General features: G+C 34.7%; 4 protein-coding genes across 7 annotated transcripts; 2 read left to right on the forward strand and 2 right to left on the reverse strand.

Moving 5' to 3' along the window:
* Window positions 1-91: 91 nt before the first annotated feature.
* Window positions 92-3316, reverse strand: LOC111296794 (uncharacterized). Of its 3 annotated transcripts, none has more exons than XM_022891254.2 (3): window positions 2914-3224; window positions 2720-2838; window positions 92-345 (listed from the first exon to the last, which is right to left on the reverse strand). In XM_022891254.2, exons 1-3 carry the CDS (start codon window positions 3222-3224, stop codon window positions 290-292), a joined length of 486 nt encoding a protein of 161 aa, XP_022746989.2. In that variant the 3' UTR covers window positions 92-289. The 3 variants fall into 3 exon arrangements, with proteins under 3 accessions (XP_022746989.2, XP_022747007.2, XP_022746999.2); XM_022891272.2 differs by lacking the exon at window positions 92-345 and adding an exon at window positions 925-1088; XM_022891264.2 differs by lacking the exon at window positions 92-345 and adding an exon at window positions 1538-1781 and having other exon boundaries at window positions 2914-3316.
* LOC111296776 (NADH dehydrogenase [ubiquinone] iron-sulfur protein 8-B, mitochondrial) lies at window positions 3309-5696 on the forward strand. Of its 2 annotated transcripts, none has more exons than XM_022891228.2 (8): window positions 3309-3389; window positions 3718-3796; window positions 4089-4142; window positions 4224-4315; window positions 4395-4508; window positions 5015-5082; window positions 5158-5269; window positions 5353-5696. In XM_022891228.2, exons 1-8 carry the CDS (start codon window positions 3336-3338, stop codon window positions 5446-5448), a joined length of 669 nt encoding a protein of 222 aa, XP_022746963.1. In that variant the 5' UTR covers window positions 3309-3335; the 3' UTR covers window positions 5449-5696. The 2 variants fall into 2 exon arrangements, with proteins under 2 accessions (XP_022746963.1, XP_022746971.1); XM_022891236.2 differs by lacking the exon at window positions 3309-3389 and adding an exon at window positions 3469-3621.
* Window positions 5697-6529: 833 nt separating this feature from the next.
* LOC111296817 (phenylalanine--tRNA ligase alpha subunit, cytoplasmic) lies at window positions 6530-11328 on the forward strand. Its single transcript, XM_022891294.2, has 17 exons — window positions 6530-6885; window positions 7079-7168; window positions 7261-7317; window positions 7462-7517; window positions 7623-7715; window positions 7864-7954; window positions 8416-8453; window positions 8800-8838; window positions 9150-9226; window positions 9309-9393; window positions 9488-9584; window positions 9982-10078; window positions 10274-10345; window positions 10578-10644; window positions 10728-10853; window positions 11013-11067; window positions 11156-11328. The coding sequence occupies exons 1-17, from the start codon at window positions 6613-6615 to the stop codon at window positions 11207-11209; spliced, it is 1467 nt and encodes a 488-aa protein (XP_022747029.1). The 5' UTR covers window positions 6530-6612; the 3' UTR covers window positions 11210-11328.
* A 454-nt stretch (window positions 11329-11782) lies between these two features.
* Window positions 11783-15374, reverse strand: EMB2219 (Mitochondrial transcription termination factor family protein). The gene is made up of 6 exons (XM_022891282.2): window positions 14573-15374; window positions 14000-14408; window positions 13609-13824; window positions 13216-13323; window positions 12669-12943; window positions 11783-12330 (listed from the first exon to the last, which is right to left on the reverse strand). Exons 1-6 carry the CDS (start codon window positions 15268-15270, stop codon window positions 12060-12062), a joined length of 1977 nt encoding a protein of 658 aa, XP_022747017.2. The 5' UTR covers window positions 15271-15374; the 3' UTR covers window positions 11783-12059.
* Window positions 15375-17215: the final 1841 nt, after the last annotated feature.

The following is a 17215-nucleotide window of genomic DNA, read 5'->3' on the forward strand; positions in this document are numbered from 1 at the left end:
CATCCAAGGTTTTATGCCTAGTTTCTTGTTCCTCGTATTATCCTTGATTCGGATTTGGGGTTATGCGGAGGATCAAAGACAAGAAAACAGCTACGCCTTCAACATCGTTTTCGAGTATGGGGCAGATATAATCATGATTCCTAACATTTCAACGTGAAAAGCACATGGACCAAACAGTTACAGAGACCCCACTAGACCGATTCTAGTCATTTGATTTATCAAAACACAAGGTCAAGTTCCATTTCTCTATATGCATGGCCACTCACTCTCACTCTGCCTCGCATCTCGTCTAATTTGTTGACGTTATGGCGTGAATGCGGGCAGGGAGCAGCAATATTCGGAGGCCTGTGAAAAGCAACGTTGTCAGGAAATAGTATGAGCAATGAAAACTTATTCTTTTAATACGATCATGGGAAATCAGTAACTCCACCAACATAAATATAAAGGGGGATAACATGCATAACAACCCCAAAAGCCAACAACCGACAGACTGATTTTTCCTTTCACGGAAGATGCCATTATAAACACAAATAAAAGAGGATGACAACCCCAGAAAAACTATGACATAGAAGAGACTTTAAAAAGGCATAAGCAACGCTAAGGAGTAATTTTGAAATGTCAGCATGAAGAATCCAAATTTCCCAAAATCAAAGAACAATTTCAGATGTGATTTGCAGGCTCCAAAATGACAAGATCAAAAAATTGCAAATCAATTGATAATTTAGGAAGATATCAACTTCCAAATCAGAAATACTAATGTTTCTAAAATGCACAAATTTAAATACAACAGAACTTCCCAAATGTAGGTTTTTTCCCCACCTCTGTTTTTTATTCCAGAAGTATCAACCCATCAGATTCGTATATATTGTGCAGCTTAACAAGTCAGCACTGAATGTCTCCTCAAAGTGGATGGGAAAAATACAACTTTCTGTCACAGGTAGAAATTGATCTAGGAAAGAGATGAGAAATGTAATAATAGCCATAAAAGAGAAGGAAAAGAGATGGAGATGAAACAAACTGCTCAAAAGCAAGCCAAATAGGTTTGGAATGACTGAAGCCCTTACTCTGTCACCTAGGAACTGCAAAGTCTAGGACATGACAATGAAGAGATATGGAAGATAATCAGTAGCAGAAAAGCTAGATCAAATTAGTTATGAAAACTTTGATAATTAGAACCAAAGTATGAAACAAGTTGAAGAAGAAAATCATGTCACAGAAAATGTGGCATATACGGAGATGAAGCTGACGGGAAGGATACATATCATAACATTCCAAGTTTGGAACAAGCTAGGTCTAAGAACTTCACATTATAAATGATCAAGACTGATGAGCATTACTTAAATATAAGGATTTTGTTGTGGACGCTAATTCCTCAGAAGCATATAAAAGGTCTAAATCAGATTCATCAAAGAAGAAGAAGAACAAAAACCCCATTATGTTTGATTTTCCAAGCAACAGTAAGTGATCCTATCATTCAACCCCTTGCACAGAAGCTTGAAACACATTGAAAAGGAAAAACTCTGAAAAACCAAGGAAGTTAGAAAATCATTTGCTAGGATATTTTTGATTGTGGAGCTAAAAAAGTTTCACATACACAGCTAAGTTCAACTCTTGTAAATAAGTGAAAGGCAAATAACAAATCTGCAGGCACTGCAGAATTTCAGAATACAAAGACAAAATCTTGAACAATTTGCTTTCCTTTGGCATAGATTTCTAAAACAGATCCTATGCTTTTATTGTCCCACAAAGGATCCAGGCTTGTCACAATGGTGTTGCAAGTCCTATTTCATGAAGTAGAAAAGCAAGTTAGAACATGTATGTTTTACATAAAACAAGAGCCAGCTACAAGTGTAGCCTCAGAAGGTGAATGCTATTACTACAAATTAATACTATATTTTTATGCATAATTCCTCATAACAAATGTAACTAAGAGCAACAGAAATCATTTCTATCTAAAATTTCTACTTTGGGTTCTTGAAAAACATCAAAGAGAACTTAGGTCATGTTGATGCATAGGATGATGGATAGGATAGGTTGATAATCATCTTATATTATGTTTGATTTGTATTTAATTGAAAGGGATACGATTACAAGGAGGATTATCATCCTCTTAGTATAAGATGATTCAATCCTCCCAAAGTGAAGAGGATTATTTTTAATCCATGAGATTGAACTTACATGGCTTATTATATCCTTAAAAATTACATCAATAATTTAAATTATATAAACTTTGAGGGGGGATAATTTTAACCAATAAATAAATTATCCTATCCTAATCCTTGCACACATCAAACATAATATAGGATCACATATTTAATATAATCCTATGCATAATATCATCTTATCCTATCCTATCATAATCTTGTGTACCAATCACATCCTTAGGTAAGTAAAGAAGAATGACAATTAATGCTTAAAAAAGGAATAAGTGATTCCCCAAGCATTGTTATTGTCTTCCCTTTTTCAGATTCTTTTTACAACCAAGTGGTCAAAATGGAGCTTCAATTTTTCCATTCCTAAACTAGATAAAATTTTAAAAAAATTACAAGAAAAATCTATATTGAATTTAAAACATACAAGAGGAACACAAGCACACACCCAATTGTAGGATTAAAAATTTAAAAGAAAAAAAAAAAAACTAAAAGGTTGATGAGACGTAGACATATATTAGACAATTGAAAAAAAAAACCCACAAAATAAACAGGAAAAAAGAAAGAACCTTGAGAGAGCCAGCTCCAACACGAGGAATCGACGGCGATGCTTGATTTCAGCCGAGCAGACGCAATGGCACTATGAAGTGGAATCATCGACTCTACTCCTCCCAATACCGACACGATCCTTTAGATAAAAAAATATATATAAAAGTTAAGAATTTGACACTAAATTTAGATGGAAAAACGAAAAAGAAAGTACCTTGAAGCACAAGGGAAGGTTCTTGTTGATGGAGAAGAGAAAGAAGAAGACATGGGTTTTGGGGTTAGGCTCTTTAACGTTAGGTTTTTGGTTCGAGAAGTGAGGGACCTAGAACCCGCCATTATTGCCGATCTCCAAAACGACGCCATTTCTTCCCTGGTTTGGAAATTGGTGGGAGGTGAAGAAAGAAGTTGAAGAAAGAGGAAGCAGACTCGGTCCTTAAACCCTGCAATTTGGATTACAGATTTGGATTTCAGGTCTAACTCAAACGACGCCGTCAAATTGGAATTTTGTGATTGGGCTGGGCCCATTGGAGGTACCCTTCAAGCCCACATTCAGAATTATCCTGGCCCAACTAGTCTGATAAAGCGACGCCTCATCGTCTTCAGCCGTCTGAGTTCCAGCACCATCCAACAAAATCAATGGCTGCGATCTTCGCTCGTAACTCTCTTAACGCTATCCGAGCTCGACACCTCGTAAGAACTCTTTTGCCCATCCTCCTCCCAAACATAATCTTTTTTTTTTTGTTTGTTTTAAATTTTCTTATCAGTTGTGCCCTAGTTTCATTGAATTTCATAAATTAGCTATCAATTTCTCATCAAATTCTGTTGATAGGAAGTTGAATTTCAAATGTTATCTTCTGGCATGTGCTAATGTAATTTGGAAATGAATTATAGGAAAGGGCAAATCTTCTTAGATAGATTTAAGGTGAACGCGTTCCTAATACTGTTTGTAAAAAAGGGAGTTTTTGTTCAATTTTAGATTGTTAGGATTTGCTTATTTTGTTTCGTTTATGTTGCATAGGCTGTGTCAGGGCGAGTTTTGTCGGGTTCACAACACTACGGTTTGCAACTCAGTGCTCACTCATATAGCACCAAGAAAGGTTGGCATATATTTCTCTATCTTCTTATTTTTATCATAAATCTCAATATTTACATCTTTGGAAAACATGGTTTAAGTTTTAAAAGTGCTTGAAAAGGGGATAAAGATTATTCTATTTCTATCTGGATTCTTTAGTCTGCTAGAAATCCTCCCTAAGAATGCCTGTAACTGCTTTTAAATGCATAACTACTGATCCCCGTGTTTGGTCGGACTTTGCATTTTCAAGGCTACAATCTTGTTGGTGATAGTATGTATCTATGCTTCATGGATGTATTCATGTGTGTAAACTGTAGATGATGAAGAAAGAGAGCAGCTTGCAAAGGAGATTTCGAAAGACTGGAGTGCTGGTAGTGTATTGCTGAAATGTTTATGTTTCCATTACTTGTTGCTTCATTTTATTTGGTTTCTTATATTCTTCTCAATGGCAGTTTTTGAGCAAAGCATAAATACATTGTTTCTAACTGAAATGGTTCGGGGTCTCATGCTGACTCTCAAGTACTTCTTTGATAGAAAAGTTACTGTAAGTGTCTTCCAGATCCTTCCTTTTTGGGCTTAGACTGAAGCAGAGGTATGATGCAAACCTGTCTTTCCTTGTGCAGATTAACTATCCATTTGAGAAAGGTCCATTGAGCCCTCGTTTTCGAGGGGAGCATGCTCTCCGCCGATATCCAACTGGAGAGGAACGTTGCATTGCCTGTAAACTCTGCGAAGCTGTAAGTTCAAGCTTCATGTTTATCGACTCCATTATCTAAATCTCTTTTTTTATTGGGTGGGAACTATACCAGCATCAGTGATTCAATATGGGATAACAATTATCAACCTGGGTAGAAACAATCCCCTGCCCTCTGGTATGGACACCTAACTGGAAATTGCAGTGCCTAGGGGTCTTACCTTTGAGTCTGTATGTTCTTTAAGGGTTGACATACTAACAACTAAATGGATATTATGGTCCCTTCCTTTATTCTTTTGGTGATATGCATCAAAGATTGCTTTACTATATTTGTAGTGTTTATTGTCTCTATCACACCCTCTGGTTATAGAAAAGAAGGTTAGTGTCTGCCTTGCTTATCCTGGAGAGTTAGCAATCTGTGAAAGTTCGACCCAGTCAAACTGTACTCGGCTTTGCTGTTGAGTTTTACTAATCCGATCCTGATTAAGTTCCTGTCACCTTTATTAAATATGGATATATTGTTCTGATGAAGTGGTGGTGGTTTATCAGATTTGCCCAGCACAGGCAATCACAATAGAGGCCGAGGAACGAGAGGATGGAAGTCGTCGGACAACAAGGTTGATTCTCTCTCGCTCTCTTCTTTTTCTTCTTTTTCTGTGTCTTCTTTGTCTTACATTCAGTTCAATTTGCAGGTATGACATTGACATGACTAAGTGTATCTATTGTGGACTTTGCCAAGAGGCATGTCCTGTTGATGCAATCGTTGAAGGACCCAACTTTGAATTTGCCACTGAGACTCATGAGGTTCGTCTTCCTTTCAAGTAAATCATAAACGGCTACTGTCGCTTGTAAGTTGAAGTAAATAGTTATTGTTAATGTTATTGCAGGAGCTGCTGTATGACAAAGAGAAGCTCCTTGAGAATGGTGACCGATGGGAAACTGAGATTGCAGAGAATCTCAGATCTGAAAGCCTTTATCGCTGATTGCTCTATTTTCCTTCTTTCTCGGACACCTACTGCTGCTTTCTTAGTTCCTGAAAAATAAAATGGTAGATGCATGGTCCTGCATATAGTAAGTATCTGGCTTTGTGAATGTATCCTGTTGAATTATTTTGTTTTGCTACCTTTGAAGGCAATGGTGGATAAAAGGATCCTATGTTTAGGGAACAATTTTCAATTGTAAAACTTTACCCAAATGAGAAATAACAAGATTTTGGTGATTTTTATTTTTCCTTTGAAGAGATTGATGGAATGAAATCAATATTTGAAGTCTGATTTGGAATTCTTATCATTCATCATATGTTTTCTTGGTCAGAATGAGCCCCTTTCTTGGCATCACATCTTAAATCGAACTACTCTGGTTATTCAGACATGGGCATGGCAGAGGTTAAAATGATATTTTAATATTTACAAGTTATTCGAAATTCATTTAAATAAAATTCGAATTTGATTTGTTTATTATCGAGTCGAACTTGAACTTGAGTAATTCGATTTATAGATTGAATCAAATTCGAGTATTTTTATATTCAGTTCGAGTAGTTCACTAATATAATCGAATTTTTATATTTAAATATATTTTTATTATTTTAATTAATAAAATATCTCAAATTCGAATTCGAACACAAATAAAATTTTTGTCGATCATTTGTGTTCAATATAATAACTTCAAAAAATATCCAAAGGCATAAATTGATGAAGTAATTTTTTATTATAATCAAATAATATATATATATATATAATTAGGGTTTTTCTATAAAGGAGAAAGCAGTTTAGGATGACAAAAAATTATAAGTATTAAAATTTAAATTATTTTATCTTAAATCTAAATATAATCGCTTAAAAATTTTAAAAAATTGATAACATGAATCAATTAAATTAAACGTTAAATTTAAGTTTAAATTTATATTTGGGTTTTTTCATAATAGGCTTATCGTCGCATTGCGATGGCATTTAGAAACCCATTAGCAAAGAGACAGAGATAGAGCCCAAAGCGGAATCCCTCAGGCAATGCCTTTGGTGTTGGACTAGTGGTATTTTTGCTCTAAAAAAGTTTCAACGTTGAAGCAACGCGATCCGACTCATCGTGAGACGGGGCTTTAGGTTAGAACAGGAACTCCAAACATACCAAGCCGAAACACAGCAGCAGCAATGGCGGAGGATGCAATACTAGGTTACTTGGCGAGCCACGAAGAGATCCCAGATTCAGGTAAGTTCGCATCCCAACACGGTCTCCAGCAAAACGACGTGGTCAATGTCATCAAGAGCCTCCACGGTTTCCGTTACATCGATGCTCAGGACATTAAAAGGGAGAGTTGGATGCTCACAGACGAGGGTAAAAAGTACGCTGCCGAAGGATCCCCCGAAGTTCAACTCTTCTTAGCTGTCCCTCCCGAAGGCTTCATTGCCAAAGATGAACTACAGGCCAGTTCTGCTTCTCCCTTTTTTTCCCCTCACATTTTTAGTTCATTTTCAATTCTGGGTCTTCCTTTACTCTATGGAAATTGCACTTTTAATGCTAAAATTTTATTGGGATCTGTATTTCAAAAGCTTTTCTTTAAATATTTTTCTGAGCTCATAGCTAACATGCAATTTTTGGATTTGTGCATTGGAGCAGAAAAAGCTAGACCCTTCAGTTTTCAAAATCGGTTGCTCACAAGCTGGAAAAAACAAATGGGTCGATATGGGAAAGCAAGTTTCCAGAAAGGTAATCATTTTTATGGTTAATGTTATGAAAAAAAAGTTGATAATTCCGTTATGAATGCTTATGTTTTATGTGATTATGTATCGTTGGTGTAGGTTCAACATGTGGAAGACAAGGTCAAGGATTTGCTTGTAAGAATACAAGATGGGCAGGTATTTCACCATTTCAATAACTTGCCTGTCTTTTGTTTCGAGTTAGCTCTTTCTATCAAAAGTTTTCTTATTGAATTGATCTGAATGGTTTCAATTTCGTTTTCTTCTTACAATTTACTGATTAAAGTTGATTTCTTACTACAGACGATTGACAAAGATGATATTAACTCACTTAAAGCAAGGAAGCTTATTGTTGCACAGTAATCAGAGTTCCTTGGCTGAGCTTTTATTTATTTATTTTTCTTCATTCGGATGTGTGTTTTTATTCACTTTGCTGACACTTTCCTACTTATATCTTGTTTCAGAACATGGAAGGGTTACTCAGTGAGAAAAGGGCCTAACTATGCCTCTAAAAGAAAGAAAGTTGCTACTGATTTGACTAGGGAAAATCTACAGAGGTATGCCATAGGCGTGATAAATATGCATGTTAACTTAGAATCTTAGTAATGACATTGAAGCACCTTCTTTGTCTTATTAACAAGACATGTGCTTTGCTCCAAAGTTATTCTATTGGACTGATAGTTATATATGGTTTCTCTCTTTTAGGGGTGACTGGAAGGAACTAGAGTTCAAAGAATATAACTTCAATGCTAAAGGACCACTTGCTGATGCTGGCCATCTTCACCCATTGCTCAAGGCAAGGATACCATTTAGTCATCAATTTCGTTTAACTTTCAGCAAATATGTAACCATAAAAATTACAAAAGAGGGATATCGGCCTCCCAAATATATGGATTAATTTTATGAACATTGAGGTTTTAATATCATTTGCAAATAAATCATCATTAAAGGTTGATAATTCCTGGCTGTCACAAAAATAAACAGAAGAAAAGTTGCCATGAAACACAAAGATTTCATGAGGATATATAAATTAGGCCTTTCTTTTGGGATAAAAGTCCTTTTTATTATTATTTTATGTGGAACCTATATGTAAATATGTGAAAACTTCTATTATGCACAATATGACACAAATGGTTCTTTTAGGAAGTTGTTTTATCATGCCCTTTTGGTCCAATGACGCCTTTTTTTTTTTTTTCCTTAAGCATCCCATTGTTTATATTGAATTAACATTTTTGAGCCTCATTGTTTTATATTCAGGTGAAACAACAATTGAAGAACATATTTCTTCAGATGGGGTGAGTTTTGAGATAAATTTTATATGTGGGTTCAGATTTTAAATACTAGTTTTATAACCTTTATGTTACATGGTGATGGTGGTGCTGCATGAGAACCACAGAAACTTCAACTCATAGTGCATATACAACACTCACCGCCTTGCCTGACTTTTATTATTTTTACGATGACTGAAAACATGTTACTGTTTATCTCAACAAATGATGCCATGTTATGTAATGTTCTTTTCTTTTATATTATGTTCATTTTAGAGTCTTTTCTCTCTGCAAATTTGAGATGTTAGTCTTTGCAGTATTTCTGTTTTCAACTTTGATATTGATATATATTTTCATGTTCTGCTGACTCCAGTTTTGAGGAGATGCCAACAAACAATTTCGTTGAAAGCAGGTAGTTGACTTAGCCAGCTCTTTTTTGCATGCAGCATGCTCATGTTGTTTCTTTGATAGTTGATAGCAAGTGTAGCTTCTTCCAAAAAACAACATATATTTGCTAAGGAACCCTAAGAAAATATCATATACATGCCTCCAGTTTTCTAATGGTGTCTTCTATCATTTTGAAGAAGACAATGTTTTAACAAAACTATGGTTGGAAGGAACCTGAAATCCTACTTTTACATTCAAGTTAATTCTTTTCCTTCATGTTTGACAAGAATAATCTTGTTTCTGAAGTTACTATACTATATTACTTTGCACTTGTAGCTTCTGGAACTTTGATGCATTGTTCCAGCCACAACAACACCCTGCACGTGATTCACATGATACATTCTTTCTGGAAGGTATGTTTCCATTTACTGATTGGCTAATACATATGCCTTTTCTACTCCGTTTTTGATACTTATTTAGAGCATACATCTGCAGCTCCATCCACTACTAGGCAACTACCTGAAGATTATGTTGAGTTAGTGAAACGTGTTCATGAGTCTGGTGGTTATGGCTCCAGGGGGTATGATGTTTTTCTTTTTCTGGTAGTCTCATTTCCATTTTCGCAACCATGAAACTGATTAACTTTATTTATTTATTTATTTATTTTTCCAAAGATATATGTATGACTGGAAAAGAGAGGAAGCAAACAAAAACCTGCTGCGTACTCATACAACTGCTGTCTCCACTAGAATGCTTTATGCTCTAGCAAAGGTTTGATCGTCTTCATACACTTCAGCTATCTCTCTGGTTACATGTAACCACTTTTAATTGACCCTTTTCCTAAATTCAAAAGCCCTTATTTTGTCAAGCTTTTATTATGAACTTTTAGTTTGGATTTCTAAATTAGTACTAATATGTTCATACTTCTCAAGGAGCATAATACTGCCATTGTAATCACCTGCACTGCACATACTGTTAATTGCGAGTATATTACACCAATGATCAGGATCTCTGTTATATGTTAAAATTGACTTTCCATCTTTGAAAAGGAGAGGTGTATTCAAAATTTTTTGCTGTGTTTACAGTTTGTTGTTGATGATGGTTGCATCACTACTAATTAATATTTGGGAATGTTAATATTGCATTCCCTTTATGATTTCATCTTCAGCAACCTTTTGCACCCAAAAGATATTTCTCTATAGATCGTGTGTTCAGAAATGAATCTGTGGACCGAACTCATCTTGCAGAGTTCCATCAGATTGAAGGTATTTATAAGCTGCATGCATCTGTGCTAGTTTTTTCAGTTTTATTCAAAGTCCAAGTTCTGGTTATGTTAACTGGATCCAAGTTGTGGACCAACCTCTGTTGCACCACTTTTGTTATCTCAAGTTTCTGATTAATGTTTTTTTAATGTGTCTAATGATTCACTTACCATCTTGAAATTATCTCCTTGGATTTAGGTTTGGTATGTGACCGGGGGCTTACTCTTGGTGATTTGATCGGTGTCCTGAATGACTTCTTCTCACGACTAGGTAATGAATATCAATCTTAATTCTGCTGGAAATAGAGTTACGTAGCAGCATTGTTGGTTAAATTGGATTAAGTTTTTAATTTTTATGGTTTAATATATTGAAGCCTGTAGTGTTTCTGGATAAGGTTTGTCATGTAACAGTTGGTGTATTTGTCTGCTGATACACTACTGATCATCATGGGACTGATACCACGAGAATTGCCTTTCAATATGTTTGCTATGATCTCTTTCAGGCATGTCCAAGTTGCGTTTCAAGCCTGCTTACAACCCATATACCGAACCGAGCATGGAGATATTCAGGTGATAAGTCACATATTTCTCTTAATGGGTTTATTACTTGTTAGGTAAATATAGATTTGGTAGATCATTCCCCTTTTTATCAGTTATCATGAAGGATTAAAGAAATGGGTGGAAATTGGGAATTCCGGCATGTTCAGACCTGAAATGTTGCTTCCAATGGGATTTCCAGAGGATGTTCGTGTCATTGCTTGGGGCCTTTCCCTTGAAAGGTAAGAACTTATAATAACACGGTATTATTATTTTTTGTTGAAGAAAGTTATGAATGAAATATTTTTAATGTCATCTTTTTGATATATACCTACTTCAAGCTCATTTTGAGTAAAAATTGAACAATGTCTTGATATTTTGTTTTTGTTTCCGTGACTTAGACCAACCATGATACTCTATGGAATCGATAACATTAGGGATCTGTTTGGACACAAGGTACTAATATATACGCCAACATATTGTCCTCCTTGCTGTTTAGTGGTTGTTTTCAGATGGAATTACTTATGCATGGTTGTTATTGCAGGTGGATCTTAGTCTCATCAAACGGAACCCTATCTGTCGCCTTGGAATTGATTAGGTTATGGGATATTCTTGTCCTTCCATTCTTTCTTTTCCTAATTGAACCTAGGATACACCAATACAGTTTGCACATGTACTTTTATATCATATGCAATGAGCAATGGCTATATCTGATAATTTTTTGGTTTCTTTACTTTCAATTTTTGTGCTGTGAAAATGACATGGTGATAGTGCCTCTGATCACCATTTTGCACATTTTGTTTTTATTAAATAAATTTCATGCCCATGATTTTGGTCAAACTTGAACTTTTTGCATTGATGGTTTAAGGATCGCATGAAGGCTCTTATCTTAAATCTGCAGCTCTGCCTAGCGCCTACACAAGTAAGAAACATTGTGCAAAGGCTTTCTGATTTACCATGTGATAACCCGTCTAATAACAGAGGTATCCTATCCATATTTTGATATTTAAAAATCCAATGTAGCTGATCATTGATCATGTCTCTGTTGCATGATATCACCTTTACTGCGTTTTACTCTTAAGTTTATACATTGACTGATATCAGTATTTAGACTCTTTTCCATGCAGATTTAGTGTTCTATCTGATACGATGCATGGCTTCGAGCTATTCATTGCATGTGAAATTTTCTCCTGTTATATTACCTTCGTTTTGTAAATAAATACATCTGATATACAATCAGGCTAATATGCACAAACCCTTTGGTCTAGGCTTAAAGAAAAAGAAAAAAAATTCATTAGTATTTACATACAAAAACTAATGAGGCCATTGAGGGTTTAAAAAATATTAAAAGTGGCGATGTCATCCATGTTCGGAGTGACAAACCTTGAGAATCCTCACTTCTGGAAAAATCTATTTCTGTGACAGTCCTCTCCGTTGAGTAATATCACTCAGGAAAATTTCGAAAATGCACTCTTACTCGTGGGACAGTCTCCGATTGCTGCCTTCCCCAAGGAGCCTTCAGCTGTTTGAGAATCAACTGGAGCATCATCTAATAGACCAGATTCAAATCTTCGCCGCCTTTCAACCTTATCTGCAACCCTTTCATTGAACTCATCGTCAGTGCATGCCAACATGTAGCGAAGTTTGAAGTTAACCCGATTCTCCACCATAATTTTGTGCCTTGGAATTATTCGCTCTTCTAGAGAATAGCTGAAAAACCTGCAGAACTTTCACCATGTTAAAACTAAAAAATGCAACAGCTGAGAGAGAGGATTCATACTAGTGAAAAGAAATGTCCAACGCTCATACTGACGAAAAATTAGGATGCAGATTTTCCTGATTAAGATTTAAGAAACAAAACGATCAACATAACTTAGGAAATAATACTTTCTGAGTTGCAATAGGCTTCAAGAACCTCTCGGCTCATCTCCACGACCTTGCTCTCAACAAACATAAATGGTCTTGTCTTGATCACAACTAATCTTAATGAAACTGATAAATGAACATAAGGAGACAGAAAAATTATGATCAGCACCGCTCTTCACAGTGGTGCTCACCTGGGAAACTCAATCACATCCTGCAAGGGACGGACCATAGTTCTTCGTAGATATCGGTACTTCGGATAGAGGAGATCTACTTTGTATCGAAGAAGTTTAGGGAAATCAGCAACCATCTCACCCAGCTGTCTAACTCGTATGCCAAGTGACAGAAAATATTTTACATTAACTTCAAGCCTTTTTGCTATACTGCAACCCAAGAGCTCTGGTCCCAATGCTATAACCTTTCCAATATCCTTCTCATTGACACCAGCTTTGGTCATCAACAAAATGACCTGTATGATATTCGGATATAACCAATAAGATTACATTAGCTGTGCTTAAAATCTTAAACACCACACAGATAGTAGAGTACCAACATAAACAAGAATACTGATAAATGCCAAAAGCAGAATGATATAGCGAGGAGCAAATATCCAATGATAATGCTGGGTTGAATAATTTGATCCAACTCAGAAAGATCAAAAAAAATCAAAAGGTAATAGATGAAAATGCTACTAAAGAGCAACCAAAAGAAAAAAGGTAAATAAAAATATAAAGTACAAACCACTGGTCGAATTTTCTTGTGGAGGCTGTATGTTAGTAAGGGAGGGAACTTAACAAGCATATTACCAATGGCATCATCTCGAACACCTAGGTCCCGGAAAAATTGTACCTGACAAGATTTAAACCAAATCAGGGTCAACATTCACATTATACAGCATGACAGCATAACCATTCACTATAGCAGATTTCTAGTTCATTTGAGCTGAAGCATTATCTATAACCTATTATCCAAATGTAGAAATTAGAGATAGATAAAAATAAGAAAAATTCAAAGTAGAGGATCACAATGGGAAAATATAAGATAAATGAAATGCGAAAGACATTGCTAGGTAAATAAGATGACATTTAGGAAGAAAAGTGAAGCACAAAACCAATTCAGGGCTACAATGACTACCTTGGGTGCAATTGTTGTCTCCAAATTAAAACAGAAAACCATTGGCTTAATGGTAAGCATTCTCTTCATTCCATCTCGGGAAATTCCAAGGTAATATAAGTACTTAACAAGAGGCTTCCATCTTTCTTCAATGCTACAACCCATCAATTGTGGCCTGAATGCTAGTAATCTCCCAACATATTCAGTACTGAGGCCAAACTCTCTCAGATAATTAACCTGGACGAACAAGAGGAGCATATAACTTAATGATTATACAGACTGGATACTTACTTAAACAAGATTTGCTACAAATCAAACTCCATAGTATTGTGATCAACTCGTCATGTACATTTACTTATCTAAGTGAACAGACAATCTAAAATGTTAGAGAGCAAGCAAACTAGTCAACTACCTTTTGATTCATCTCTTCAAGAGTAAACTGGCCGAGTACGCCAGGATAATCAAATACCATTGTCCCAAAGTCATTCTCATTCATACCCATGTTCAAGTAAAACTCCACACGTATTTTCACTTCCTCCATGCTATAGGACAACAGCCTTGGACATCGGCTGATAACAAAACCCACCCAATCCCTCTTAACTCCATTACTCTCCAAATACTCAACAATCTCATCCAAATCTTCAATGCTACGTTGCAAAATATCATCTCCGGATTTCAAAAGCGTAACCCCTAAAAATTCACCTTTCACATGAACAGTCTTGAGCCACTCAACAAGTCGTCTTATAGACTCAAGATTTCCTTTAGACATGCATATCAGCTTTGCAATTTTAGGATATGAGAGGTTATTGTGCTTCAACCACCTATATACAATTATACAATTAAGTAATCACAATCAATACAACAAAAACATAACACTTATAAATTCCATTTCTTTGAAAAGATTATCTTTTTTCTTTATCCAAAGACATTTTTACATATTAACGTTACTCACAGCAAAAAGCAAGTAACAGAAGCAATGTCTTACCTTATAAGAGGAACAACATTGGAGTCATCAATAACAACCTTAGCACGAACATTAAACGTAGAATCCTCAAACTCAGGCAACCTTTTCAAAGCAGCCGCTTCAATCATCACGTGATCAATAAATTCCGACAACCTATTAACCAAATTCGTCGAATACGTGATTCCAAATTTTCCCTTTTTCATTGCTCCCTTGAAAACCTCCGCCGTCACCTTCCTTCTAATCTCAAGCGCCCGCATTATCATCGCCTCCTCATCCTCATCGTCGTCGTTGTCCGGGTGTTGGGTGTGGTTTTGGGTTCGCAATACGGATTGAAGAGAAGGGAGGGAATTGGTGTAAATGGAGCCCGGGTATTGGGGGACGCGTTCGGAGACGAGGGACATTTCTAGGATGTTTAATTTTTCTTGAGGTGGAACTACAAGCTGTCGGGTTGTCCGTTTATTATCGTTAGGTTGTGCAGAATCTTGGTGCTGCTGGCGGTCATTTTCATTTCCTTGGGGTGGGTTCTTTGTTTTATCGGTGATGGTGGTGCGATGGTGGAGAAAGGAGACAGTTTTTGAGTTATGAGTACGGAGGACAGGGTCAGATGTAGGGGTAGGGGGATGGTTAGGGTGGTGTTGGAGGGAGGAGGAGACGGTTGTGGGATGAGGGCGGCGATGGAGATGGAGGTGGAAGGAAGAAGGAGAAGGGCAAGAAAGCATTTTTCTTCTTTTTGTTGGTTATGGTGGGAAGTGGCAATGGATAAAATAAAAGAAGGCATTTGTCTGTAAAGATAATGGATAACAAATTCAACAAAAGGAAGCTGCTTTCATAAAAGTTTCGATGGTGAATAGGAATTGAATCCAATTTGATTTTTTTTTAATAATATATAATATTATAAAATTTTAAATTTAAATTAATTTTCTTAAATCGATTTGATTTATCTATTTTTAAATTTTAATTTTAATTTTTTATTTTAATATACTTAAATATATTTATGTATAAAATAATTATTTTTATTTTTCAAAAATTTAAAATATATAAAAATTAATAAAAATATAAATTTAATTCAATTCATTTTTTTTTATTTTTTACCTATTAATTTAAAATTAAATTAAAATTTAATATATACATTTAATATTTAAAATTGATCTAAATTAAATAAAAAACAACAATTCAAATTAAATCAAATATTAAAATTTTAAATTCATTTTTAATTAAAAAAAATCTTTTTCATTTCTAGTCTAGTCAGGAAATTGGGCTCGGAATCCAGTAACCAATTTCAAATTAATCATTTTTAAAAGCAAATGGTGGTATTATTGTCTGCCTACAGTTGGCAATGAACATTAGCTTCCGCTGGCACCAAACAATGCCACTCTTTCCCAGCCAGCGTATATTCATAGTAACACAAAGACAAAATCAGTATAACTTCGTTTCTCTCTTGATTTTCATGTCTGTCTTTCCGAACAGCTGAAAATCTGATCTGAATGAAGGAAAAGAATGGTTAATTGGGCATGTGACGGTGTCGTCTAAGTAGGCTGACCTTTCTCTTCGCTTGAAGCAGAAAAAAACAATCCTTATAAACAAAACTAAAGAAGAGTAAAGGGTTGATCCAATAATTTAGAACATCAAATTAGTGGCATCCGACAAAAGGCTACGCTTTCTCACAAACAAAATTTGTAGTACATGATTGCCAATCAAAGTTACAAAATAAAATTGATTAATTTATATATATTTATATAGTGTATATTTTATTTTAAATATATATAAAATATAAAAATTATCATATTATAATTTATATAAAATTTTTTAATATTATTTTTGTATCAATCTAAAATTTTTCGTTAAAAGTGAGAAAATACCAATGAACATGTAAGGTAGACAAATAGTAAAGGCGTGGAGGCTGAATTGGACAAGCTTTTAGGTTAGAGTCGGTAATTTAATTCATCTCTTACAGATTTCGACCAAATCCTACAAGATTAATTTTTTTTTTTTGAAATTCGAGTTTCAGATTGGGTCGGGTTAGGCAAGATTATGAAACAATCGAGGTTGGATCGGATTCGGGCTTCAGGCAGATCCGACCCTACCTGATATTATATAAAAATTTTATTTTTTAATTAATTATTTTAATTTTTTAATTTATATATATATTTATATAATGATATTTTTAAATATTTATATTTAAAAAATAATATGTTATATTTTAAAAAATAATATTTTATTAATTTCGATTCGGATCAAATCGAGTGCGATTTATATAATATCGGGTCGAGATCAAATTCGAATATGAAAAAACAAAAAAAATTCGAATAAAATCGAATTCAAATTTATAACACATTAAATCAGATCGGATTCGAAATGAGTAAAACCAATTTCAAATCTGATCCGATATCAACTTTATTTTAGATTAATTTTGACAAGAAAAAAACTTTGCCCCAAACAAGGCCCAACCAAACAAAAATAATAATTGGGCTGTTGGACTCGGCTCCCCTTTATAATTATGTTATAAATTATATTATTAAAAAATTATTTATTTTAATATTTTTAATAATATAATTACGTGATATAATTTGAATAAATAAATAAATATAATATGATATAATTATTTTATATAACATTTTTCTCTAAAAGATATATTTGACTTTGTAATCTCAATTTTTATGAAAA

The sequence above is a fragment of the Durio zibethinus genome, chromosome 16 (genome assembly GCF_047325235.1).
Source record: "Durio zibethinus cultivar Kanyao isolate XHJ-2024 chromosome 16, ASM4732523v1, whole genome shotgun sequence".
NCBI lineage: Eukaryota > Viridiplantae > Streptophyta > Magnoliopsida > Malvales > Malvaceae > Durio > Durio zibethinus.

Excerpts from the sequence above, each read along its gene's own strand:
- LOC111296794 (XM_022891254.2), bottom strand. The coding sequence starts at position 3,224 with ATGGGCCCAGCCCAATCACAAAATTCCAATTTGACGGCGTCGTTTGAG. Across the intron at positions 2,839-2,913 it reads ACCTTCCCTTGTGCTTCAAG|GATCGTGTCGGTATTGGGAG; the intron begins GTACTTTCTTTT and ends TTTTATCTAAAG. Across the intron at positions 346-2,719 it reads TTGGAGCTGGCTCTCTCAAG|GCCTCCGAATATTGCTGCTC; the intron begins GTTCTTTCTTTT and ends TGCTTTTCACAG.
- LOC111296776 (XM_022891228.2), top strand. The coding sequence starts at position 3,336 with ATGGCTGCGATCTTCGCTCGTAACTCTCTTAACGCTATCCGAGCTCGA. Across the intron at positions 3,390-3,717 it reads CTATCCGAGCTCGACACCTC|GCTGTGTCAGGGCGAGTTTT; the intron begins GTAAGAACTCTT and ends TATGTTGCATAG. Across the intron at positions 4,316-4,394 it reads TCTTTGATAGAAAAGTTACT|ATTAACTATCCATTTGAGAA; the intron begins GTAAGTGTCTTC and ends TTCCTTGTGCAG.
- LOC111296817 (XM_022891294.2), top strand. The coding sequence starts at position 6,613 with ATGGCGGAGGATGCAATACTAGGTTACTTGGCGAGCCACGAAGAGATC. Across the intron at positions 7,955-8,415 it reads ATCTTCACCCATTGCTCAAG|GTGAAACAACAATTGAAGAA; the intron begins GCAAGGATACCA and ends TTTTATATTCAG. Across the intron at positions 10,854-11,012 it reads TGGGGCCTTTCCCTTGAAAG|ACCAACCATGATACTCTATG; the intron begins GTAAGAACTTAT and ends TCCGTGACTTAG.
- EMB2219 (XM_022891282.2), bottom strand. The coding sequence starts at position 15,270 with ATGCTTTCTTGCCCTTCTCCTTCTTCCTTCCACCTCCATCTCCATCGC. Across the intron at positions 13,825-13,999 it reads TTGAAGAGATGAATCAAAAG|GTTAATTATCTGAGAGAGTT; the intron begins GTAGTTGACTAG and ends TTGTTCGTCCAG. Across the intron at positions 13,324-13,608 it reads AGACAACAATTGCACCCAAG|GTACAATTTTTCCGGGACCT; the intron begins GTAGTCATTGTA and ends AAATCTTGTCAG.